Raw genomic sequence first — 27203 nt, 5'->3', positions numbered from 1 at the left:
TATAAGTAAAGGCGGGAAGTTGAAACTTCATTCTCAGGTGCGGTGCAGTCGGGCTGGCTATATTAAACATGTTCGGTTATCTATGATGCCGATTGGAGTACACGTCGGTTGAATCTATATTTTTTATTATTTATGTGTGTAGTACCTGCGGCTGTCCATATGATGATCAGGATGTTATGCGTTGCTTGCAAGTTGTGCTGGCGAGCCATGATAATACGTCGTGAGATGGATCGGTATCCATAGTTAAAATCTCGAACACTCCAGTTGTGAGAGTATGGATTTGGGATATACTCTGATGAGTATGCGCTGACGAGCCATTAGAATACGTAATAAGGCGTCGATGCCTGTGTATATGTACACGTTGAAAATATGAAGCATCGAATCTATATTCATGTTAATTACGGTTGGTTGATGGTCATGATGCTGGTGATGTTCCTGATGCGGACGATGTTCATGATAATGTGAATACTTGTTGAAGAATAAACTGCGGTCAGTCAGTGCACCGTACAGTATCCCAATATGTTGTAGTTGTGTATTAGGAGGAGAACTTTCGTTGTTGACGTTTTTGGATCAGTAATGCGCAATACCGCCAAGATTTGTCAAACGTTCATTCACTCGACGAGGCATACTGCGTATGAGTTTCCCAATCGTGATTTGAGAGAGTCTGTCCCACTCCTCTTGCAGCGTGTGGCCAGGTTTAGCCAACGTGGTCGGCGGTCTTTGGCGTTGACACGTCTCCCTATCATGGTCCGGGCTCATAGCTGGCCATGGCATTCTTTGGATGTTATGTTGATGGAGGTGAGCATTGACAAATCGTGCACGGTGAGCACGAGCGTTGTCGTGCTGAAAGACTAAACGTCGACCCACACGCCTTGCAAAAGGAACATGAAAGGGTGGCTGTATGATGTCCCGATAGTATTGTCCAGTGACCCTTCCTTGCACAAACTGGAGCGGGGTTCGCTCAGTCATAGTGATGCCACCCCACACCATAACCGATCCACCGCCAAATCATTTCGTCGTCGCCTGACACGACAATGCCTACCAAGGTAGTGCAAAGTGAATCGGGACTCATCTGAAAACATGACACGTGACCAGTCATGATTACCCTAGTTTCGACGTGTACACCATTGAAGTCTGATGTTCGTCGAGAATGGAGATGAGCTGCATGTAGACGATTTCTAATCCGTAACTCGTACTCCAGTAGCCCGATGAAAGTTTCAGCAATTTGATTCGCCGTTTGAGGTTGATTTCGCGTCAATCGATCCGGTACTATTGTCGTTGACCGGGGACGAAACATTGAACGCATTGGCCACTGCCGTTCTGGCCACTTCTGCCAGTTTCCAGCATACCAATAGCCCGTAGACACTCATACGTACACAATGAATGATATCAAGTAAATCACAACTGTTTCATAAGCAGAATCAATAAGGTTGACAGAAATAAGGGTCCACAGAGATAAATCGATCCTCCTTGAAAGTGTCATAATCAGATATGACACCTAATAAAGAGACCACTAGAGATAATGTGTACTATCTTTTGTGTTAATAGAGGAGCCCTTAAACGCATAACAAATACACAGGTGTCTACACAAAGGAGAACCGTTTCCGGTTCGCCTAAATAAAAAATCCCAAATTGTCTTTAAATGTATACTAATGTATCTGTTTTAATAAACCACTGAGAATGTGTTGGGGTTAAGGCTATGAACGGTATTTTAGTTAAATCACAGTGTATTCGCATTTTATGAAATAAAAAGTTTAATTGAACCAAATTGAAGACGTTGAGCACTTTGCGCCTGGAACCACAGACCAATGATCGGGGTGATTCCAGGACTCGACCCTCAGATGCATCCTTACACATGTATAGAAATAAATGACGCCCGTATTTGAGAACATAACAAATGTAGTCTTGCTTTGTTAGTTTTTGCTGCATTACTTTGGGTCCCCTTTAGCGATGGCGTCATACTACAGCGTTACCTAAAGGCTATGACTGCAGGCATACCCTTCCATCAAAACTGTCACCATGATCAAAACCATGCAGTAGCGACACTGCACAGGACCGTCTTCTAGATATGAAAATATCACAATGTCACGTCCGCGCGGTGGGGGGTATGAAAGAGACATGCATACACTTTTCATTGAGTATATAAGGATTCCACATTAAAAACAAAAACAGGTATTGGTTATGTAAACAATCAACACACCACCAGAAAAGATTGGTATATGGATTTTAAACATAATTTATTAATTGCAACCATGCGCTGTAAATCCTACAGACAAATGGTGGATATGTAGCCCCAGGTTGTGACATACCAGTATGGGCAAATGTATATTAAACGAGAAACAGATGAGCAGAAATTACCAAAAACAGATAGACTATTGCATTCATCAAACCAAACAGTATGTCATTGTATTCTCTGTAGCTATCAATTGTGAACAAATATTTGTTCCTCAAGACACAAGGCCCACGCCTTGAATGAATGTTTCCGAGAGGTTTTTTACTGAGACTCCAATCTACTTTTCATGATATCAATATGTGGTGAAATAAGCTCGTGTGTACAAAATGATATATAAGTGTAAAGCTCTAACAACTCCTAATCATAAGGAAACCCTCCACAGATATCAACTTTACATCGTTGTTCGCAAGTTGTTAATATAGCGACAAACACGTCCGTTTTCAAACAACCCCCACTTGTGCTTTGTCAAATATATACAAACCGTTTATAATAAAATGTTTGATTGCTCGCATTAATCGGCTCCTAGATATGATTACGTCATTAATGTTGTCATTAAGGTAATAGTACCTATATCCTTGTTGTGATTTTACACGTTACACTCATTTCAATGATTTGCTTACTTTTCTATATCTGTATGCTTGATTGATAACTACACACAATTATTAATTGTAAAAATCAAACGGAAGAACTTATTTGTCGAGCGGAAATTCATAATGGTAATGGCAAAACCGCTATGGTTTTCTTAAAGTTATCTGACAAACTTAGATTGCATAAACAATAAATGTTTCTGTGGCACATTTTTCTCAAAATTGAGGAGGTTTGTAGGACTTTGTTCTAAAATAAACTATGAAACCGAAATTGATGTGTAAGGAACACTTTCAACCTCCTCTCTCCTTCCCTAAGGACACCAACAAACATAACTGGGCACACATTAAACTCTGATCTGCAATACTAGGTAGGTTGGACTGTTAATCGAGAAATTTGGAATGTCTTTTCTGTGCACTATCAACGGCTACCTGCATATATATGCATTGCGTGGTGGTTATAGAGTGTCACTCTGTGCAAAGATCGTAATCAGCTGTAGACTACCATACTGTTGTAGGTAAGTTAATATGCATTCAGAGACAAATAGACATGTAATAGCGTGCACTTGTTACTCTCAGATATATGTACGCCGTGTTGTACTGGTTATGAATACATACATTCTCCGATGGTTAGGGTCAGTATGAATCATTATTTTGACATCGGTCCATCATAATCGTTGCAAGATGGAAACTCCACATGACTCTGTTCAGACATACATTTACGGACACTCTGACACAATCAGTTCTTGGCCTGACTGTGAAAGATCCCATTGCTTGTCTGTGAATTGTCGACACTGAATCATGTTTCAATCGATGCAGTTCATTGCTACTATAACATTGAAATAGGATCGGGCTTTATTTGCACATATGAATTTTTTCCTCATGTAAGCACCTTTTACAGTTTACTTTGCAACACCATATAACCTGACACTGACATGAACGTTGCACCTGCTTGTGTAGGACATTATACCCGCGTCCGCAGCATATAACTTCACAGTTATTGTCTTTGTCACACACTCGCCCTGATGTTCCAGGAGAGTATCTGCCTGACCCACAGAAGCTTGGGGAATTATCCAAGTACAGAAGGTCGCCCCTCCGGGCTGACAATACCTCGCTGGAAACACTGGGACCTTTTAATCTTTTATGGCGAGATTTTTCTGTTGCATGATTTGTGTAGGCGCCAACTTTGACAGCATGTTCATATTTTGATTTAAGAATGGTGCCAATTTTATGGAAAGAAGAAAGTTGCCGCCAACAGGACTTCATCGTGCAGGATCCAGATACGCCGTGACACTTGCAGACTGTCTTCACGTTGTCCTTGACAACCTGCAACATTCAACACGATACAGCTTGAACAGAAGACGTAAAGTAACTGCCAGCGTTTACAATGTAATGCTAGTTTATGTACAATCATAACATGACGTTGATCCAAATGTCAAATACAAGATCCATCAAAACGCTAAATATTATTTGTTTAACTGTCACATGCACGTGTGATTTATTTCCAAATAGGAAAGGGATTGGTAAACAGGTGAAGCCTATTTATACACATCTCCCTTCAAGGACATCTAATAATGGATAAAAGTGAACTGTACATAAAATAATAAATGTAGATTAACTGTACCTGCAGTTGCAAATTATAACATTATGCAAATTTACAAGTCGCACATAAATACACTCATACATATACAGGTACATAACAAAACCGATGCGTCCATGCACATAAACATATAAACATATACACTGTGTATATATACCTCTACACACCAGGATATCACACATACAAACAACTTTTAGAATGAAGTTATTAGAAACAAAACACATATTTAAATTTTACATTCTTTAAACAAGTGAACAGATTATATAATAGTAAGGTTAACATAAGGAGATGTTTTGGTATTTCCATTCAATACTGAATTCAAGTCATATCCTTCTTTATAGCAGTATATCATATTACGATCATTGCAATGGTCACGACGTAAAACGAAGTAATGTGTAGGATCCTCATAAAGGTATCCACAACATCAGGTTGTAGACTCCTTGATATGTCTTTGATATGTGTATGCATTTGAATCACTGCCTCCTGACCCGCGGGAGTGGATAATTTGACAGAAGCTGCTTTCATAGTCGAATTTAAAGCCATGTATTGAAATATTTCAGTCGTGGTAATACTGTATGTGAAACCATAAACAGCTATTTTACAGAATGTCATACGGTAATTTATTACACATTCTCCCTGTATCAGGTAAAATGATTTGTAGCAGTTAACTTCTACCTGTGAAGAAAATGGTCTTGAATTGTAACGAACTCCCTCTGGGACATTAGGAGGAAGAAAATTACATAGATATACTTGTTTACCATTTTTGAAATGTTAATGATTTATGAGATTGCCGTATTTTGGATAAGGGTGTACAGTTAGTTTCAGAGTGACTGGCAATACGTATTGTTCTCAGTGTCTAAGTTTAGCCTTTCCGTTACTCATGCCTGTTCTTGAGAACAATTATCGCAATTTGGATTAATGTGTCTTGAAAACAATATGGTTTCAAATTTGTTTGTAATCTGAATTAACACGTTACTTGCCGCGCCATCGCGGATATCCTTTCTATGTCAGCATTGAAATTACTTGCTGTTGTGATCATCAACAATTTACATAAAGGGGCGTATCGTCTGCAAAGAGCCGAATATTACAGTCTATATCATCAACAAGGTCATTTATAAAAATAGAGTATGTGGATCCCTGTGGAATACCTGCCATTAAAATAGTTTAACGGTGACACTTTACTGTTTAAAACGTTGGGGGTTCTGTTTGGTAGAGAACTATCAAACCATTTAAAATGAATACCTCAAATTCATGAAGATATTTTTATAAAAATAATCCTTTATACTAAACGGTATCAAAGGTCTTGCTCATGACACAAAACACTGCCCTTACACATTTTCCATTCTCTCGAGCCCTTGAAAACAAACTATACAAATCTAATAGATGATAGCTCGTGGAATCGCCTGGTATAAAGCCTGACTCTAGATTGATCATAATACTGTTGTCTTTGAAGAAATTAAACACATGTTTGTGGTTACAATTTTCAAATACTGTTGCCAGACAACTTGTTAGTGCGATTGGTCTGTAATTACTGCAGTCATTTACATTTACTTTTTTTATTTATTGACATTCAATTTCAATATTGATTGAAAGAAGGAATATTTAAGTTATGTTAAGGAATATTATTTATACCGTAGGGTCCGGATGCCATAGTGGTATCATCGGAAAGTAAAACATCTTGAATTTCCCCTGGAGTAAGGACAACGTATTAGAACAATCAGTACTTGCAGCTACCAATGTGTTTGACCGAAATTCGCCTGTCAATCGTTCAGGGACATAGTCGCTTAAAATATATGCTTCATATGCCTCATCATTATAAATCCAATTTTTGTATATAATAGCTCGAACAGTAGTATTTGGTTTTGTTTTTTAAAATAACCCAAGATTTAGAACCTCGAGATTTTTTCATCTTTAGTTTTACGAAAAACATTTTTAGCAAGACTTACAGATTTCGTAATAGTATAAACATATTCCAATCCCTCGGATGGTTTCTCGTTTTTGAAAAGGCTTCACATCTGCATCTTTCTTAGAATTTACCCTTTCAGAACAGACTACTGTTCAGAAAGGACAAGGTGTGACAAGAAGGTGAAGGACATTACCCGACACGGACAATACCCCACATGCCTATAACCTACACGGACATTACCTCATTTCTAAAATTAATTTGTATATACATCACACAGAATGACATATAGTATATTTTTATAATTACAATAAAAACATCTCACCAGTCTCCCAATTGTTTCCATATGTTATATTTGTCTGTATACATTGTTTCTGGTGGTACTATATCCATGGTTTTGTTCTGTAAGGTTCTATGCAAGTCAGATCTTCTAATAAAGGAACATCACTTATTTCTCAATCGAAATTTCTTATATACCATTCATTTTTAATTTTCATCAATTGGTCATTGGCAGGCTCAAAGCATTATATTCTCTTAATCAGAAATATCTATTACGTATGTCCCCTGTTTCAAATCCAATGTCTTCAATTACTTATTTTGAAATATTATAAAAAACATCCTACATCACATTAGCCTAAAGTATTTCACCTGTCATTTATTGATTGAATATTACACCAAGCAATTAATCTCAATCTCCTAACACATGACCACCATCACCATACTTTGCCCGCAATGTCTGCTCAACTTTTATAGATAGGCGAAAGTGATATAAAAGTCATTAGATGGTCACAGGTCCCGCACTGAACAAGGCAGAGAACAATGAGAAGACCAAGAACAAGACCAATGCCAAGACTATGAACAAGACAAAGACCAATACCAAAAACAAGACCTAGACCAAGGTTAATGGCATGGCCAAGACCATGACCAATGTCAAGAACAATGCTAAGACCAAGACCAAGACCAACATCAAGACCAAGACCAAGACCAAGACCAAGACGAAGACCAACATCAAGACCAAGACCAAGACCAAGACCGACATCAAGACCAAGACCAAGACCAACATCAAGATCAAGACCAAGACCAAGACCATCATCAAGACCCAAAACAAGACCTAGACCAAGGCTGAGGGCATGGCCAAGACCTGGACCATGACCACGACCAAGATCAGGACCAACTAAAACTAATGCCAACAAGACCAATGCAAAGACCAATACCAAAAACCATTGCCAAGATCAAGACCTCGACCAATGCCAAGAACAAGAACAAGACTAAGACCAATACCAAGACCAAGATCAATACTGAGACCTAGATCAATGATAATGCAAGGCCGAGAGCAATGCAAAGATTAAAATCAAGACCAAGACAAAGAATAATGCAGAGAACAATGCCAAGACCAAGACCAAACCAATGCCAGTACTAAGAATAAGACCAATGGCAATACTAAACCCCCCAAAATGACTTAGAACAAGACTGAGGACATGGCCAAGACCAAGGCCAAGTCAAAGTCCAAAGAAGTTTAATGTACAAAAGGCCTCCGGCCCATATGCAAGAGAGAGTTACGCATGTAAATACAATCAGAAATGTTACACATTGAGATATACCCGTTGTTTGATTAATCAATTTTTTTGGCTAACGCATGCTTAATATATAGAGAAAGATTTATGATATTAGATTGGTTCTTTGTCATCAGAATAATTACTCAGGCGTTTATCGGTGACATTGCTATTGAATAATCTATATTTCTTTCGAGGATCATTGTAAAATAGGCAGACAAACACAAAATGAATTTCATTTTCAATCTCTATATTACATAATGGACAAATTCTTTTCAATTTTTCAATGGATAATTTTCTTCCTTCATTTATAAATAGGTCTAGTAAACCAGGTCGATATTTAATTAAATGTTCTCTTAAGTTTTCCGTAGAGAGTACTGATAAATATATTCCACCTCCACCGCCACCACAAGAAACCACTGTTCTCGCAAATTCAGCTAAACAAGCCGACAAAGACGGAAAAATATGAACACATTCACTGGACAAATTTCCGTATAGGCCACCTATGCGTGAGTCATGCCCATGACAATCTATATCAGCGTTTCTGGAAGAGGAACAAAATACATGCAAGCAGCAATTTATGTGACGGTTATGTGTTCAATAATATAAACCATCAACCACCAAGCAGTGCATACTCTCATTTGCAGACCAGAAAATAGCATTACTGTATCACATCCAAATTACGCCTGAACCCTCAAGGTTTTGCCCTTAAATATGCCCCTGGGGATACTCTAAAAACTAAACTGGCCAAAGCTTATTTTGTATGGAATCATTGAAGTCAAAAACCTATCAAAAGCGCCTTCATTTATGATCCTACGACTTTTGGTTATGAAGTTTGGACAACATCAAATAGGGACTGGCCAAGGCCCAAACCAAAACCAAGAACAAGAAATTCCCTTAGAGTTGCCTCCAGGCTACCCGACCACTCTGCCTCAGGTTCAGACTGAGAAAGCTGATCCCCCAAATGCATTGGTGATAATTCCCACTGCATCCTGAGGGTACAGGCCAGGGAAGGAAGAAGAAGTAGACCCGAGTAGCCGTCACTCTTGGCTTCGGCACTATCCTTAACCCTGTCGTCGGGAAAGGGTAAAGTATCCTCAACATCCTCAAAAACATTATGACGGAATAGGTTTAAGACCAAAGGTTCGATCATCCGTTCATGAATCTTGCCCCGTCTCATGTCCAAAACCTCGCCCATTCACAACCACTCACTTAAGAGTTCATATCCAGACGGGAACCGCCTCGTGAAACCCCAACCCTAAAAGATGGTTAGCAACTATTTTCTAGAGAGATTCCATCTATGTAGACCGCAACAATTCCCAACATCGAATGTCATTGATGCGACTGTAAGGTCTTTAGAAAGTACAAGCAGACAGTTGTCAGAAACGCCGAATGTCAGAGATGTAATTGTAAGGTCTTTTGAAAGTACAAGCACACAGTTATCAGCAACGCCGAATGTCAGAGAAGCGTCTGTAAGGTATGTATTAAGTACAGGCACCCACGAAAATATGGATATAATATGAATATGAATATAAGTATTCCTCAAATAAACGAAGGCAATGAGAAAGTGAATATGTTTGTACAAAGCAAAGTATGAATTGTTAAATACTGGATAAAGCTACAAAAAGGAAGAACGCACATATCCTCGCCTGCAGAAAGTACAAGCACGCAGATGTTAATAAGTCGTTTGACAGACATCTGACTGTAAGGCCTGTGGAAATTACAAGTACGCAGATGTTAGAAACGTCGATGGTCAGATATCGGACTGTAAGACCTGTGGAAAGTACAAGTACGCAGATGTTAGAAACGTCGATGGTCAGATATCTGACTGTAAGACCTGTGGAAATTACAAGTACGCAGATGTTAGAAACGTCGATGGTCAGATATCGGACTGTAAGACCTGTGGAAAGTACAAGTACGCAGATGTTAGAAACGTCGATGGTCAGATATCTGACTGTAAGACCTGTGGAAAGTACAAGTACGCAGATGTTAGAAACGTCGATGGTCAGATATCTGACTGTAAGACCTTTTGAAAGTACAAGTACGCAGATGTTAGAAACGTCGATGGTCAGATATTTGACTGTAGGGCCTGTGGAAAGTAGAAGTACGCAGATGTTAATAAGTCGTTTGACAGACATCTGACTGTAAGACCTGTGGAAAGTACAAGTACGCAGATGTGAGAAACGTCGATGGTCAGATATCTGACTGGAAGACCTGTGGAAAGTACAAGTACGCAGATATTAGAAACGTCGTTTGTCAGATATCTGACTGTGAGGCCTGTGGAATGTACAAGCACTCAGATGTTAGAAACGTCGATGGTCAGACATCTGACTGTAAGACCATTGGAAAGTACAAGTACGCAGATGTTAGAAACGCCGTTTGTCAGATATCCTCAAATAAACGAAGGTAATGAGACAGTGGACGCTGCAATATGTTTGTACATAGCCAAGTAGGAATTGTTAAATACTGGATAAAGCTAAAAAGGAGGAATGTAGATGTCCTCGTTAATGTTAACATGCATTTGTAAAGCATTTGGATGATAATGATGAACATAACTGGGTATCTGAAGTAAGGATTCTGTTCTTTACATGTTTTGTTTTCTCTAAAGTGGATAGTAAATTATATGGGTAACATTCAAGTGTTGCGCAGACATAGAAAGATACATTTTCCAAACTGGCATGGAACCGTTTCACCTTCACATTCAGATTCAAGAAGATGTAATTTCTCTACATTCAAACAGAAGGTACAAGCACACAGATGTTAGAAACGTCGTTTCTCACATATCTGACTAAAAGACCTCTGGTAAGTACACATACAGATGTTAGAGACACTATTTGTCAGATATCTGACTGCAAGTCCTGTGGAACGTACAAGCACACAGTAGTTAGAAACGCCGTTTGTCAGATATCTGACTGTAAGGCCTGTGGAAAGAACAAGCACACAGATGTAACAAACGCTGTTTGTCAGATATCTGAGCGTTAAGCCTGTGGAAAGAAACGCAAGCAGATGATAGAAACACTGTTTGTCAGAAATATGACTGTAGGGCATGTGACAAACAGGGTTTCTAACATCTGCTTGCTTTTCTTTAAAAAGCAAGCAAATGTTAGAAACGCTGTTTGTCATATATCTGATTGTAAGGCCTGCGGAAAGAACAAACACATAGATATTATTAACGCCGTCTGTCAGATATCTGACAGTAAGGCCTGTGGAAAGTACAAGCATGCAGATGTTAGAAACGTTGTTTAATTAGATATCTGACTGTAAGGCCTTTGGTAAGTACAGACACGCAGATGTAATTAACACTGTTTGTCAGATATCTGACATAAGACCTGAAGAAAAGAACAAGCAAGCAGATGGTAAGAACGCCGTTTGTCAAATATCTGACTGTAGGGTCTGTGGAATGTACAAGCACTCAGATGTTAGAAACGCCGTTTGTATAATATCTGACTGTAGGGCCTATGGAAAGTACAAACACTCAGATGTTAGAAACGTCGTTTGTCAGATATCTGACTGTTAGGCCTGTGGAATGTACAAGCACTCAGATGTTAGAAACGTCGTTTGTCAGATATCTGACTGTAAGGCCTGTGGAAAGTACAAGCACTCAGATGTTAGAAACGGCGTTTGTCAGATATCTGGACTTGTGCTGTGCGGCCTGTGGAATGTACAAGTACTCAGATGTTAGAAACGTCGATGGTCAGATATCTGACTGTAAGGCCTGTGGAATGTACAAGCACTCAGATGTTAGAAACGTCGTTTGTCAGATATCTGACTGTAAGGCCTGTGGAAAGTATAAGCACTCAGATGTTAGAAACGGCGTTTGTCAGATATCTGGACTTCTGCTGTGCAGCCTGTGGAATGTACAAGTACTCAGATGTTAGAAACGCCGTTTGTCAGATATCAGACTGTAAGGCCTGTGGAAAGTACAAGCACTGAGATGTTAGAAACGCCGTTTGTATAATATCTGACCGTAGGACCTATGGAAAGTACAAACACTCAGATGTTAGAAACGTCGTTTGTCAGATATCTGACTGTAAGGCCTGTGGAAAGTACAAGCACTCAGATGTAAGAAACGGCGTTTGTCAGATATCTGGACTTCTGCTGTGCAGCCTGTGGAATGTACAAGTACTTAGATGTTAGAAACGCCGTTTGTCAGATATCTGACTGTAAGGCCTGTGGAAAGTACAAGCATTCAGATGTTAGAAACGCCGTTTGTATAACATCTGACTGTAAGGCCTTTTTAAAGTACAAGCACTCAGATGTTAGAAACGTCGTTTGTCACATATCTGACTGTAGGGCCTGTGGAAAGTACAAACACTGAGATGTTACAAGCGTCGTTTGTCAGATATCTGACTGTAAGGCCTGTGGAATGTACAAGCACTCAGATGTTAGAAAAGCCGTTTGTATGATATCTGACTGTAACGCCTGTGGAAAGTACAAGCACTCAGATGTTAGAAACATCGTTTGTCAGATATCTGACTGTTAGGACTGTGGAATGTACAAACATCAGATCTTAGAAACGTCGTTTCTAAGATATCTGACTGTAGGGCCTATGGAAAGTACAGGGAGGCAGTAGTTAGAAACGCCATTTGTATGATATCTGACTGTAAGCTCTGTGGAAAGTACAAGCAAGCAGATGGTAAGAACGTCGTTTGTCAGATATCTGACTGTAAGGCCTGTGGAAAGTACAAGCAAGCAGATGGTAAGAACGTCGTTTGTCAGATATCTGACTGTAAGGCCTGTGGAAAGTACAAGCACTCAGATGTTAAAAACGTCGTTTGTCAGATATCTGACTGTAAGGCCTGTGGAACGTACAAGCACTCAGATGTTAGAAATGTCGTTTGTCAGATATCTGACTGTAAGGCCTGTGGAAAGTACAAGCACTCAGATGTTAGAAACGTCGTTTGTCAGATATCTGACTGTAAGGCCTGTGGAAAGTACAAGCACTCAGATGTTAGAAACGCCGTTTGTCACATATCTGACTGTAGGGCCTGTGGAACGTACAAACACTCAGATGTTAGAAACGTCGTTTGTCAGATATCTGACTGTAAGGCCTGTGGAATGTACAAGCACTGATGTTAGAAACGCCGTTTGTATGACATCTGACTGTAAGGCCTTTTGAAAGTACAAGCACTCAGATGTTAGAAACGCCGTTTGTCAAATATCTGACTATAGGGCCTGTGGAAAGAACAAGCACTCAGATGTTAGAAACGCCGTTTGTCAGATATCTGACTGTTATGCCTGTGGAAAATACAAGCACTCAGATGTTAGAAACGCCGTTTGTCAGATATCTGACTGTAACGCCTGTGGAAAGTACAAGAACTCAGATGTTAGAAACGTCGTTTGTCAGATATCTGACTGTAAGGCCTGTCGAAAGTACAATCACTCAGATGTTAGAAACGCCGTTTGTATGATATCTGACTGTAAGGCCTGTCGAAAGTACAATCACTCAGATGTTAGAAACGCCGTTTGTATGATATCTGACTGTAAGGCCTGTGGAATGTACAAGCACTCAGATGTTAGAAACGCCGTTTGTATGATATATGACTGTAAGGCCTGTGGAAAGTACAAAGAGACAGTAGTTAGAAACGCCGTTTGTATGATATCTGACTGTAAGGCTTGTGAAAAGTACAAGGAGACTGTTACGCAGTGTTTTTCGAACTGACTTTTTTTGGCCATAGTTCTCCAGAACATTCCCCCCTATAAATGATAGATCCCAGTCTATCATTTCAAATATTAGCTATCAATCACAACATAGTATATGTTCATATATATTTGAAATAATATGCGACTTAATTCTTCATAAAAAGTCCACACATGTCCTGAAAAACAAAGCAGTCATTTCAACGTTCACAGCTCTGTAAATAAGAAATATTCCACTTGAAAGCATGTCAATTCACGGGTAAGTATAATGTTCATTGTTAAAAGAAAGAACACATCCTGTATCACAAAATGAAAAATATCAATGTTTCAGTCACTCGAAATACGTCCTTGAATGTTTATCCTTGAATAACATCTTCTATCCATGAACTCTTCTGTCAATCCTCCATTCACGAATTCTATCCGTTCCTCGAATCCTTCTGCTGTTCTTTGAATCCTCCATTCACGAATTCATCTATCCGTTCCTCGAATCCTTCTGCTGTTCTGTTCTGTTCTTGAATCCTTCTCCAGCTGCAGTTTCTGACACATTCCATTCCAATGGACACACTTTTGTCACTGGTCTTGTCACAACACCCTTGCTGGTCTGTATGTCAACAACTCGAACGTGTCCATCTCTTCCAGGATGTGTCTTTATGATTCGTCCGGTGATCCAACTGCCTCTAGGTGACTGAGGGGAGACAACCAGAACGACGTCATCTACTTCAAGATCACGGTTTGGTATAAACCATTTCTTCCTTGCTTGAAGAGAAGGAAGCCATTCAGACATCCACCAAAAAGTGGCGTACAAGTTCTTGCACTCTTCGCCAACCTTTTTTTCGGATTAAACACTGTATTGTCAACCGACTCGGGAGCAAATATTCCACCCAACTGACCATGAAGAAAGTGATTAGGAGTAAGAAGAACGTCATCATGTGGATGTGTACTTTGGTAAGTTAAAGGCCTTGAATCGATCAGCGATTCAGCTCCGGGAAAGGCAGTCACAAGTTCTTCATCAGTGATGTCGCCATTGCCAAGGATCGCATATATAGCTCGTTGGGAAGACTTTATCACTGCTTCAAAAGCACCCCAAAATGTGGTGAATATGGTGGGTTAAACTTCCAAGTAACTCCACGATTGGCCAAGGAGGTTTTAATGTTATCCTCATCAAGTTTGTCTATAAGTTGCTTCAGCTCTTTAACGGCTCCTGTGAAATTTGTCCCGTTATCTGAAACCACTACACTTGGCAAGCCTCGACGGTTGACCATTCTGTAAAAGGCATTCATGAATGAGTCGCTATCAAGACCGTATGCCATTTCCAAGTGCACAGCTCTAGTTACCAGGCAAGTAAAGAGAGAAAGGTAGCGTTTAACTCGTTGCTTTCCCCTACCTTGTATAGTGATGAAAGGTCCTGCAAAATCAACACAAGTTTGATCAAATGCTCTCCATGAGTATTTCAGTCTAACTTGTGGTAGGTGAGCCATGATTTGCACACCAGGCTTTGCCTTAAGTCTGCGAGACCAACAGCATTCCTTTTCATATTCACGGATCTCTTCACGAGCAGAAACGATCCAGTAACGTGAAGACAGTAGAGCAAGGATCTGGTTTGTACCAAGGATGTGTTTTCCTTCTACATGATATTTCTTCACGATTAGCTTCGTTACCCAATTTCTTCTGGGCAATACCATAGGGAACCGTGCATCAAATGGGAGAAAGTTTGCATACTGCAGTCTACCTCCACATCTAATCAACCCATCTTCATCAAGTATGGGATCAAGTCCAGTGAGTTTACTATTTGATGGCAATTGTTTCCTACATTCAAGTGCCGATACCTCCTTGGTGAATCCCTCCTTTTGTGCACTACCTAAATGATACATCTCTGCATCAATAAGCTCTTCGTGACTTAGTCCCCCAGCGATTCTCAAACATAATTCAGAATGACTGTTGTTCACAAATCTATAAACCCATGCTGTAATCCTAAGTAGTTTTTGCCAATCTGAGTGTCTTCTCGGATCTAGTCTCCAACACCGGTCAGGTGTTACCACTGCAAAGAACTGCTTTGTCGATATAACAGGTTTCTTGGCTTTAGAATCCTCTAATGTTTGGGTGTTCACCATCTGTAAAGGCCATTCTGTCACATCTTGTTCTAGAAAGTCAGGTCCAGAAGTCTATGCTTTGTTCAAATTAGCAACTGTTGTACCCCTAGACAGGATATCTGCTGGATTCTGAACAGAAGGAACGTATTTCCATTGACTAGGAATAGTGTTTTCTTGGATAAAGGCTATCCGATTAGCTACAAATGATTTGAATTTGCGGCTATGGTTTTTTATCCAATACAGCACATTTTGACTATCTGACCAAAGAATCACACCAGCATATTCATTTCAATAGCTTTGACTACAGTCAAGATCAACTTAACTCCTAATACTGCTGCCATTACCTCCATTCGAGGAATGCTGACTGATTTCAGAGGCGCTACTCGACATTTTGATGCCACCAAGCGACTAGACACCATCCCACTTTGATATGTAGTCACGTTGTATACTACTGCCCCATATGCCTTTTCAGATGCATCAAAACATGCAATTTCCTGTTCTCAATGTTGAAGTTGAGTTGCAAGCATCTCTGGAATCTAACAGTCTCCAGCTCTTTCATTTGATTGAGCCAAAGCAATGCTTTCAGTTTCAAATCATTATGAAGCTCTTCATCCCAATCTAAACCCTTGAGCCAGACTTCCTGCATGATGATTTTTGCTTTGATGATGAAAGGAGCAAGGAATCCTAACGGATCGAATACCCTAGCCATTTCTCTAAGAAAACCCCTCTTTGTAAGTATCCAACAGTTGTGTGCACTAGTACTTCGGAAGCTAAACTCGTCATCTTTTGCCACCCACGTCAGACCAAGTGTTTTTGTAGTTGGCAACTCATACCTACCAAGATCAACCTCAGTAGCCCTATTTTCTGTGGGAATTTTCTGTAAGACTTCAGGTGAATTGCTTAACCACTTTCTTGCACACATGCCTGCCTTTCCCCATAACTCCGTAAGCTGCTCATACAGCTCTATGGCTTCGACCTCATTTGGAAGTGAGTCTATGTTGTAATCCATATAGGTCGACTTTAACACAGTCTCAGCAGCTTTTGGTAGAGTATCTTGAAACCTTCTAGCATGTTCTTGTGATATGTACTGTGCCAAAAACGGAGAGGCATTAACACCAAAGACTACTCTTGAGAATTGGTAAACCTGTGCCATATAATTCTGATTGTTTGACCTCCAAAGAAATCGAAAGAATGACCTGTCTTTTGGCAACATTTCTGTCTGAAGATACATTTCCGCAATGTCACATACTATGGCTACCAAGTACCTTCTAAACCTGAGCAATATCTGAAATAGGTCACCTTGTAATTTTGGACCTTGAGGAATACTGTCATTCAATGATACACCTTCACATTTTGCTGATGCATCAAAGACAATGCGAACCTTTGTAGTTGCCCTATCTGGACGCACTACGAGAAAATGAGGTAAGTACCATCCACAAGGTACATCTGTTTCGTCAATGGACACCTTTTCAATGTAACCTTTTTTAAGATACTGAGATATGATACCATCATAAGTATCAGCAACCTGTTTGTCTTTTGATAATTTCTTCTCTGTGCAACAGAGACGTTTGTAAGCTATTTCCCAATTGTCCGGTAGAGGACTTGCATTTTCCTTCCATGGAATGCCAATTTGATACCGACCATTCTGGTATCTGATTGTATCTTTCACAGATTCAATCACAAATTCATCATCCTTGGAAAGGAGAGGTGTCGAAGGGGGAACTAGATCAACTTCCCAGAATTTCTGTAATATTGAACTTAATTCAACTTCCCTACTGTCAGTGAAGAATGTGCCCGAATTCTGACAATCACTTAATCCTGGTATTCTACCAATACAGGTCCAACCCAAGGGAGTTAACCGTGCTTGTTGGCTCACCTTCCTGACCTGGTATATCCTGATAGAATCTATGCAGTTCAAGATAATCCATTCCAATAAGAAGATCTATTATATGAGGAGATTTAATTTTTGGAAACTCAATGCTGTCATCCATTGAGGACATTAACTGAAACTTTCTCTGTAGGACCCCATAACCCTAATTCTGAGGCAGCATCTTAATTAATATAAGTCTGTGTGCTGGCATCATCCAATAGTGCATTAACAGCAATTCTGTTCTTTTCATTCTTTAGAACTACTGGCACTGTTCTCCATGATACTAGCGTTCACTTGCCAGATTTAGTGGAGGACATTGTAACTACAGATGGACCATGACTTCCATGTTGCTTTTCAGTTTCAGGAGTTTCAGCTTTAGAAACATTGTCACAACTTCTCTTTGTTGAGTGAAGAAATCTACTATGAGTTTCGGTACAGTTATCTATTCCACGGGTGATTCTGCGTCTGCAACTATTACCTCGATGGTTAGTGCCCAAACACCTGAAGCAAAGGTTCAATTGTTTAGCAGTTTCCCATCTTGTGGGAACAGTCATTGTCTTGAACTGTTTACAGTTCCAAATATGATGACCACTTTTACAGAGCACACACTGAGCGTTCGTGTCAGTCTGTCGATCGCCAAAGAATGAACCCGATTTGTTCTGACCTCTGTAACTGTAATCCTTCCCTTTTGGGAAACGCCATGCAAAGTTTCTGATGCTACAACACTAAACTCAGTTTCTTGCAACACCCACTCACGCAATGTGTCTACCGATTCTTGACGCTCTCGATCAAAGACCCATCTTTGATAGTCAGTTAACATAGATTCTGTCATTTTCTTTCAGTAACTGATTATATAATGCTCCATTGCCCAACTCTTCTAGTCTGTCAGTATCTCTAAGATTGACCAGGACAGTGTCTAACATGTCAGCATATCCTTGACATTGCCCGGACGAATTGGCCTAAAGTTACACACTTCCTCCAACTGCAATGTAATTTGGCGTCTCTTGCCACCATACTTCCTTTCCGCTTTATCTAGTGCTACGTCATATGCAGCCGCACTATGACCTAAATCTTGTATGACTTTCATTGCATCCCCAGTTAAGTACTGACGTAACTGTAAAAGCTTGTACTCGGGTGTAGCTGGAGCCTTATGAACACAAGCCATGAAAGCCGCTTTCCAACCCTCATATGATTTGGCATCACCCAAGAAAGTAGGAATGGAAACACGAACTCAACTGCTTCCACATATCATTTCCCAAATTGTAACTACTCGAATTTGCAACAGTTTCTGGGGAAATTGTATGTCTAACATTCTTCTGTGTAATGAGTTCTGGCCTATTCATATGACTTAATTCATCTGCATTGGTCTGCTGCCCCCGACCTAACCTAATGACATTTGTTTGTGACCTCTGACCTAAACTGGCAACATCTAACTCCAACTGTGGTTCCACTTGCTCTATGTGAGAAGCAGTGACAACAGGAACAGGTTTTTCTTTTTCAGTCGTAAATAATCTGGATAATCCTGTTCTAATACTGCTGAACGATCTCGTATCTGCCCTGTTTCTCAAATATTCTTGAGCTCGTTCTTGTATGTCATTCCTAATTTCCTCTATCTGTGTTACCTCGCCAGTAACTTTTGTCATGCTTTCTGGATCACCTATTGTTTGAAACGCTACAGACAATGCTATAACTATCTCGATAGCTTTAAGCTGACAATCATTAACTTTGTCAATCGCATTTCGGATATCTGTCCGATGGAACGATTCTCTTCATCAAAAAGTCTTTCAAGTCTATTCGTTGCTTTAGTGAAGGCTGATTTGACTATAGCCTTCTTGCGTCTAAGTTCCGCTATTTCGGCCACATAGTCAGGAAAGTCATCAGTTGACTTTTTAGATCCTGTTTGCGACATGACTTGGTGCACAAGATTTAAACAAGAAACAGTCAACAAATAAGTTCAAAACGTGAACAAAATCGGTTTGTTGTAAACTGACTCAAACACCACTATTAACCTAACTAAATGTCAACACACGACATTACATGCAACTATTCTACTAACGTGCACACTGCACCCTATACCAAGATAACACTGCTCTAAACTATCCAAAACCACGCTCTGCTACCATATTGTTACGCAGTGTTTTTCGAACTGACTTTATTTTTTAACAAAGCTTTCGTTATATACATGGTCAATTTCACGTGCCCTACGATTTACATGAGCTACAAAATCCGAGAAGCACTCAGCGTTCGCACGAATGCTCCCATTTAGCTCCTGGCGAACATTTCATGTTCCTGGCCATAGTTCTCCAGAACAGAGACAGTAGTTAGAAACGCCGTTTTGTATGATATTTGAATGTAAGCTCTGTGGAAAGTACAGACACGTAGATGTTAGAAACGCCGTCTCTCAGATATCTGACTGTTAGGCTTGTCGAAAGTACAAGCAAGCAGATGGTAAGAACGCCATTTGTATGATATCTGACTGTAAGGCCTGTGGAAAGTACAAGCACACAGATGTTACAAAACATCGTTTGTCAGATATCTAACTCTTAGGCCTGTGGAATGTACAAGCACTCAGATGTTAGAAACGCCGTTTGTCAGATTTCTGACTGTAGGGCCTGTGGAAAGAACAGTACTCAGATGTTAGAAACATCGTTTGTCAGATATCTGACTGTAAAGCCTGTGGAAAGTACAAGCACTCAGATGTTAGAAACATCGTTTGTCAGATATCTGACTGTAGGGCCTGTGGAAAGTACAGGGAGACAGTAGTTAGAAACGCCGTTTATAGGATATCTCACTGTTAGGCCTGTGGAAATTACAAGCACTCAGATGTTAGAAACGCCGTTTGTAGGATATCTGACTGTTAGGCCTGTGGAAAGTACAAGCACTCAGATGTTAGAAACGTCGTTTCTCAGATATCTGACTGTAAGGCCTGTGGAAAGTACAAGCACTCAGATGTTAGAAACGCCGTTTGTATAATATCTGACTGTAAGGCCTCAGGAAAGTACAAACACTCAGATGTTAGAAACGCCGTTTGTATGATATCTGACTGTAAGGCCTGTGGAAAGTACAAACACTCAGATATTAGAAACGCCGTTTCTCAGATATCTGACTGTAGGGCCTGTGGAAAGAACAATCACTCAGATGTTAGAAACGTCATTTGTCAGATATCTGACTGTAAGGCCTGTGGAAAGTACAAACACTAAGATGTTAGAAACATATTTTGTCAGATATCTGACTGTAAGGCCTGTGGAAAGTACAAGCACTCAGGTGTTAGAAACGCCGTTTGTATGATATCTGACTGTTGGGCCTGTGAAATGTACAAGCACTCAGATGTTAGAAACGTCGTTTATCAGATATCTGACCGTAGGGCCCGTGGAAAGTACAGAGAGACAGTAGTCACAAACGCCGTTTGTAGGATATCTGACTGTTACGCCTATGGAAAGAACAAGCACACAGATGTTAGAAACGTCGTTTGTCAGATATCTGACTGTTAGGCCTGTAGAACGTACAAGCACTCAGATGTTAGAAACGTCGTTTGTCAGATATCTGACTGTAAGGCCTGTGGAAAGTACAAGCACTCAGATGTTAGAAACGCTTTTGTAAGATATCTGACTGTAAGGCCTGTGGAAAGAACAAGCACTCAGATGTTAGAAACATCGTTTGTCAGATATCTGACTGTAAGGCCTGTGGAAAGAACAAGCACTCAGATGTTAGAAACATCGTTTGTCAGATATCTGACTGTAGGGCCTGTGGAAAGTACAGGGAGACAGTAGTTAGAAACGCCGTTTGTAGGATATCCGCCTGTAAGGCCTGTGGAAAGTACAAGCACTCAGATCTGAGAAAGGCCGTTTCTCAGATATCTGACTGTGGGACCTGTGGAAAGAACAAGCACTCACATGTTAGAAACGTCGTTTGTATGATATCTGACTGTAAGGCCTGTGGAAAGTACAAGCACTCAGATGTTAGAAACGCAGTTTATATGATATCTGACTGTAGGGCCTGTGGAAAGAAAAAGCACTCAGATGTTAGAAACATCGTTTGTCAGATATCTGACTGTTAGGCCTCTTGAATGTACAAGCACTCAGATGTTAGAAACGTCGTTTATCAGATATCTGACCGTAGGGCCCGTGGAAAGTACAGAGAGACAGTAGTCAGAAACGCCGTTTGTAGGATATCTGACTGTTAGGCCTGTGGAAAGAACAAGCACTCACATATTAGAAACGTCGTTTGTCAGATATCTGACTGTAGAGCCTGTGGAAAGTACAGTGAGACAGTAGTTAGAAACGCCGTTTGTAGGATATCTGACTGTAGGGCCTGTAAAAAGAACAAGGACTCAGATGTTAGAAACATCGTTTGTCAGATATCTGACTGTTAGGCCTGTGGAATGTACAACCACTCAGATGTTAGAAACATCGTTTGTCATATGTCTGACTTTAGGGCCTGTGGAAAGTACAAGCACTCAGATCTTAGAAACGTCGTTTGTATGATATCTGACTGTAAGGCCTGTGGAAAGTACAATCATTCAGATGTTAGAAACATCGTTTGTCAGATATCTGACTGTAGGACCTGTGGAAAGTACAGGGAGACAGTAGTTAGAAACGCCGTTTGTATGATATCTCACTGTAAGGCCTGTGGAAAGTACAGGGAGACAGTAGTTAGAAACGCCGTTTGTATGATATCTGACTGTAAGGCCTGTGGAAAGTACAATCACTCAGATGTTAGAAACGCCGTTTGTCAGATATCTGACTGTAGGGCCTGTGGAAAGAACAAGCACTCAGATGTTAGAAACGTCGTTTCTCAGATATCTGACTGTAAGGCCTTTTGAAAGTACAAGCACTCAGATGTCAGAAACGCCGTTTCTCAGATATCTGACTGTAGGGGCTGTGGAAAGTACAGGGAGACAGTAGTTAGAAACGCCGTTTGTATGATATCTGACTGTAAGGCCTGTGGAAAGTACAAGCACTCAGATGTTAGATACGCCGTTTCTCAGATATCTGACTGTAGGGCCTGTGGAAAGTACAGGGAGACAGAAGTTCGAAAAGCCGTTTGTAGGATATCCGCCTGTAAGGCCTGTGGAAAGTACAAGCACTCAGATGTTAGAAACGCTGTTTCTCAGATATCTGACTGTAGGACCTGTGGAAAGAACAAGCACTCAGTTGTTAGAAACGCCGTTTCTCAGATATCTGACTGTAAGGCCTGTGAAAAGAACAAGCATTCAGATCTTAGAAACATCGTTTGTCAGATATCTGACTGTTGGGCCTGTGGAAAGTACAGGGAGACAGTAGTTCGAAATGCCGTTTGTAGGATATCCGCCTGTAAGGCCTGTGGAAAGTACAAGCACTCAGATGTTAGAAACGCCGTTTCTCAGATATCTGACTGTAGGACCTGTGGAAAGAGCAAGCACTCAGTTGTTAGAAACGCCGTTTCTCAGATATCTGACTGTAAGGCCTGTGAAAAGAAAAAGCACTCACATGTTAGAAACGTCGTTTCTCAGATATCTGACTGTTGAGCCTGTGGAAAGTACAGTGAGACAGTAGTTAGAAACATCATTTGTCAGATATCTGACTGTTATCCTTGTGGAATGTACAACCACTCAGATGTTAGAAACATCGTTGTCAGATATCTGGCTGTAGGGCCTGTGGAAAGTATAGGGAGGCAGTAGTTAGAAACGCCGTTTCTATGATATCTGACTGTAAGGCCTGTGGAAAGTACAAGCACTCAGATGATAGAAACGCCGTTTGTATGATATCTGACTGTAGGGCCTGTGGAAAGAACAAGCACTCAGATGTTAGAAACGTCGTTTGTCAGATATCTGACTGTAACGCCTGTGGAATGTACAATCACTCAGATGTTAGAAACGCCGTTTCTCAGATATCTGCCTGTAGGGGCTGTGGAAAGTACAAGCACTCAGATTTTAGAAACGCCGTTTGTCAGATATCTGACTGTAAGGCCTATGGAAAGAACAAGCACTCAGATGTTAGAAACGCCGTTTGTATGATATCTGACTGTAAGGCCTATGGAACGTACAACCACCAAGATGTTAGAAACGTCGCTTATCAGATATCTGACTGTAAGGCCTGTGGAATGTACAAGCACTCAGATGTTAGAAACGCCGTTTGTATGATATCTGACTGTAAGGCCTGTGGAAAGAACAAGCACTCAGATGTTAGAAACATCGTTTGTCAGATATCTGACTGTTAGGCCTGTGGAATGTACAAGCACTCAGATGTTAGAAACGTCGTTTATCAGATATCTAACTGTAGGGCCTGTGGAAAGTACAGAGAGACAGTAGTCAGAAAAGCCGTTTGTAGGATATCTGACTGTTAGGCCTGTGGAAAGAACAAGCACTCACATGTTAGAAACGTCGTTTGTCAGATATCTGACTGTTGAGCCTGTGGAAATTACAGTGAGACAGTAGTTAGAAACATCGTTTGTCAGATATCTGACTGTTATGCCTGTGGAAAGTACAAGCACTCAGATGTTAGAAACGCCGTTTCTCAGATATCTGACTGTAGGACCTGTGGAAAGAACAAGCACTCAGTTGTTAGAAACGCAGTTTCTCAGATATCTGACTGTACGGCCTGTGAAAAGAAAAAGCACTCACATGTTAGAAACGTCGTTTCTCAGATATCTGACTGTTGAGCCTGTGGAAAGTACAGTGAGACAGTAGTTAGAAACATCATTTGTCAGATATCTGACTGTTAGGCATGTGGAATGTACAACCACTCAGATGTAAGAAACATCGTTGTCAGATATCTGGCTGTAGGGCCTGTGGAAAGTATAGGGAGACAGTAGTTAGAAACGCCGTTTCTATGACATCTGACTGTAAGTCCTGTGGAAAGTACAAGCACTCAGATGTTAGAAACGCCGTTTGTATGATATCTGACTGTAGGGCCTGTGGAAAGAACAAGCACTCAGATGTTAGAAACGTCGTTTGTCAGATATCTGACTGTAACGCCTGTGGAATGTACAAGCACTCAGATGTTAGAAACGCCGTTTCTCAGATATCTGACTGTAGGGGCTGTGGAAAGTACAAGCACTAAGATGTTAGAAACGCCGTTTGTGAGATATCTGACTGTAAGGCCTATGGAAAGAACAAGCACTCAGATGTTAGAAACGCCGTTTGTATGATATCTGACTGTAAGGCCTATGGAAAGAACAAGCACACAGATGTTAGAAACGTCGTTTATCAGATATCTGACTGTTAGGCCTGTGGAAAGTACAAGCACTCAGATGTGAGAAACGTCGTTTCTCAGATGTCTGACTGTAAGGCCTGTGGAAAGTACAAGCACTCATATGTTAGAAACGCCTTTGCCAGATATCTGACTGTTAGGCCTGTGGAAAGAACAAGCACTGAGATGTTAGAACCATCGTTTGTCAGATATCTGACTGTAAGGCCTGTGGAAAGTACAAGCACTCAGATGTTAGATACGCCGTTTCTCAGATATCTGACTGTAGGGCCTGTGGAAAGTACAGGGAGACAGAAGTTCGAAAATCCGTTTGTAGGATATCCGCCTGTAAGGCCTGTGGAAAGTACAAGCACTCAGATGTTAGAAACGCTGTTTCTCAGATATCTGACTGTAGGACCTGTGGAAAGAACAAGCACTCAGTTGTTAGAAACGCCGTTTCTCAGATATCTGACTGTAAGGCCTGTGAAAAGAACAAGCATTCAGATCTTAGAAACATCGTTTGTCAGATATCTGACTGTTGGGCCTGTGGAAAGTACAGGGAGACAGTAGTTCGAAATGCCGTTTGTAGGATATCCGCCTGTAAGGCCTGTGGAAAGTACAAGCACTCAGATGTTAGAAACGCCGTTTCTCAGATATCTGACTGTAGGACCTGTGGAAAGAACAAGCACTCAGTTGTTAGAAACGCCGTTTCTCAGATATCTGACTGTAAGGCCTGTGAAAAGAAAAAGCACTCACATGTTAGAAACGTCGTTTCTCAGATATCTGACTGTTGAGCCTGTGGAAAGTACAGTGAGACAGTAGTTAGAAACATCATTTGTCAGATATCTGACTGTTATCCTTGTGGAATGTACAACCACTCAGATGTTAGAAACATCGTTGTCAGATATCTGGCTGTAGGGCCTGTGGAAAGTATAGGGAGGCAGTAGTTAGAAACGCCGTTTCTATGATATCTGACTGTAAGGCCTGTGGAAAGTACAAGCACTCAGATGATAGAAACGCCGTTTGTATGATATCTGACTGTAGGGCCTGTGGAAAGAACAAGCACTCAGATGTTAGAAACGTCGTTTGTCAGATATCTGACTGTAACGCCTGTGGAATGTACAATCACTCAGATGTTAGAAACGCCGTTTCTCAGATATCTGCCTGTAGGGGCTGTGGAAAGTACAAGCACTCAGATTTTAGAAACGCCGTTTGTCAGATATCTGACTGTAAGGCCTATGGAAAGAACAAGCACTCAGATGTTAGAAACGCCGTTTGTATGATATCTGACTGTAAGGCCTATGGAACGTACAACCACCAAGATGTTAGAAACGTCGCTTATCAGATATCTGACAGTAAGGCCTGTGGAATGTACAAGCACTCAGATGTTAGAAACGCCGTTTGTATGATATCTGACTGTAAGGCCTGTGGAAAGAACAAGCACTCAGATGTGAGAAACATCGTTTGTCAGATATCTGAGTGTTAGGCCTGTGGAATGTACAAGCACTCAGATGTTAGAAACGTCGTTTATCAGATATCTAACTGTAGGGCCTGTGGAAAGTACAGAGAGACAGTAGTCAGAAAAGCCGTTTGTAGGATATCTGACTGTTAGGCCTGTGGAAAGAACAAGCACTCACATGTTAGAAACGTCGTTTGTCAGATATCTGACTGTTGAGCCTGTGGAAATTACAGTGAGACAGTAGTTAGAAACATCGTTTGTCAGATATCTGACTGTTATGCCTGTGGAAAGTACAAGCACTCAGATGTTAGAAACGCCGTTTCTCAGATATCTGACTGTAGGACCTGTGGAAAGAACAAGCACTCAGTTGTTAGAAACGCAGTTTCTCAGATATCTGACTGTACGGCCTGTGAAAAGAACAAGCACTCACATGTTAGAAACGTCGTTTCTCAGATATCTGACTGTTGAGCCTGTGGAAAGTACAGTGAGACAGTAGTTAGAAACATCATTTGTCAGATATCTGACTGTTAGGCATGTGGAATGTACAACCACTCAGATGTAAGAAACATCGTTGTCAGATATCTGGCTGTAGGGCCTGTGGAAAGTATAGGGAGACAGTAGTTAGAAACGCCGTTTCTATGACATCTGAATGTAAGGCCTGTGGAAAGTACAAGCACTCAGATGTTAGAAACGCCGTTTGTATGATATCTGACTGTAGGGCCTGTGGAAAGAACAAGCACTCAGATGTTAGAAACGTCGTTTGTCAGATATCTGACTGTAACGCCTGTGGAATGTACAATCACTCAGATGTTAGAAACGCCGTTTCTCAGATATCTGCCTGTAGGGGCTGTGGAAAGTACAAGCACTCAGATGTTAGAAACGCCGTTTGTGAGATATCTGACTGTAAGGCCTATGGAAAGAACAAGCACTCAGATGTTAGAAACGCCGTTTGTATGATATCTGACTGAAAGGCCTATGGAACGTACAACCACCAAGATGTTAGAAACGTCGCTTATCAGATATCTGACAGGAAGGCCTGTGGAATGTACAAGCACTCAGATGTTAGAAACGCCGTTTGTATGATATCTGACTGTAAGGCCTGTGG

At 40.7% G+C, this 27203-nt stretch overlaps 1 protein-coding gene across 1 annotated transcript in view; it reads right to left on the bottom strand.

Moving 5' to 3' along the window:
* Nucleotides 1-2152: 2152 nt before the first annotated feature.
* The window catches only part of LOC124119866 (protein Wnt-9a-like), a 66005-nt gene continuing 40954 nt past the window's right edge, over nt 2153-27203 (bottom strand). The window contains exon 4 of the mRNA XM_046482528.2: nt 2153-4143. Within this exon, the coding sequence (XP_046338484.1) occupies nt 3673-4143 (471 nt within the window). The 3' untranslated portion in view covers nt 2153-3672. The remainder of the gene's footprint in view (nt 4144-27203) is intronic.

This window comes from Haliotis rufescens, unplaced genomic scaffold (genome assembly GCF_023055435.1).
Source record: "Haliotis rufescens isolate VD_foot unplaced genomic scaffold, xgHalRufe1.0.p SCAF_4, whole genome shotgun sequence".
NCBI lineage: Eukaryota > Metazoa > Mollusca > Gastropoda > Lepetellida > Haliotidae > Haliotis > Haliotis rufescens.
This window is presented reverse-complemented; position numbering and strand designations above follow the sequence as displayed.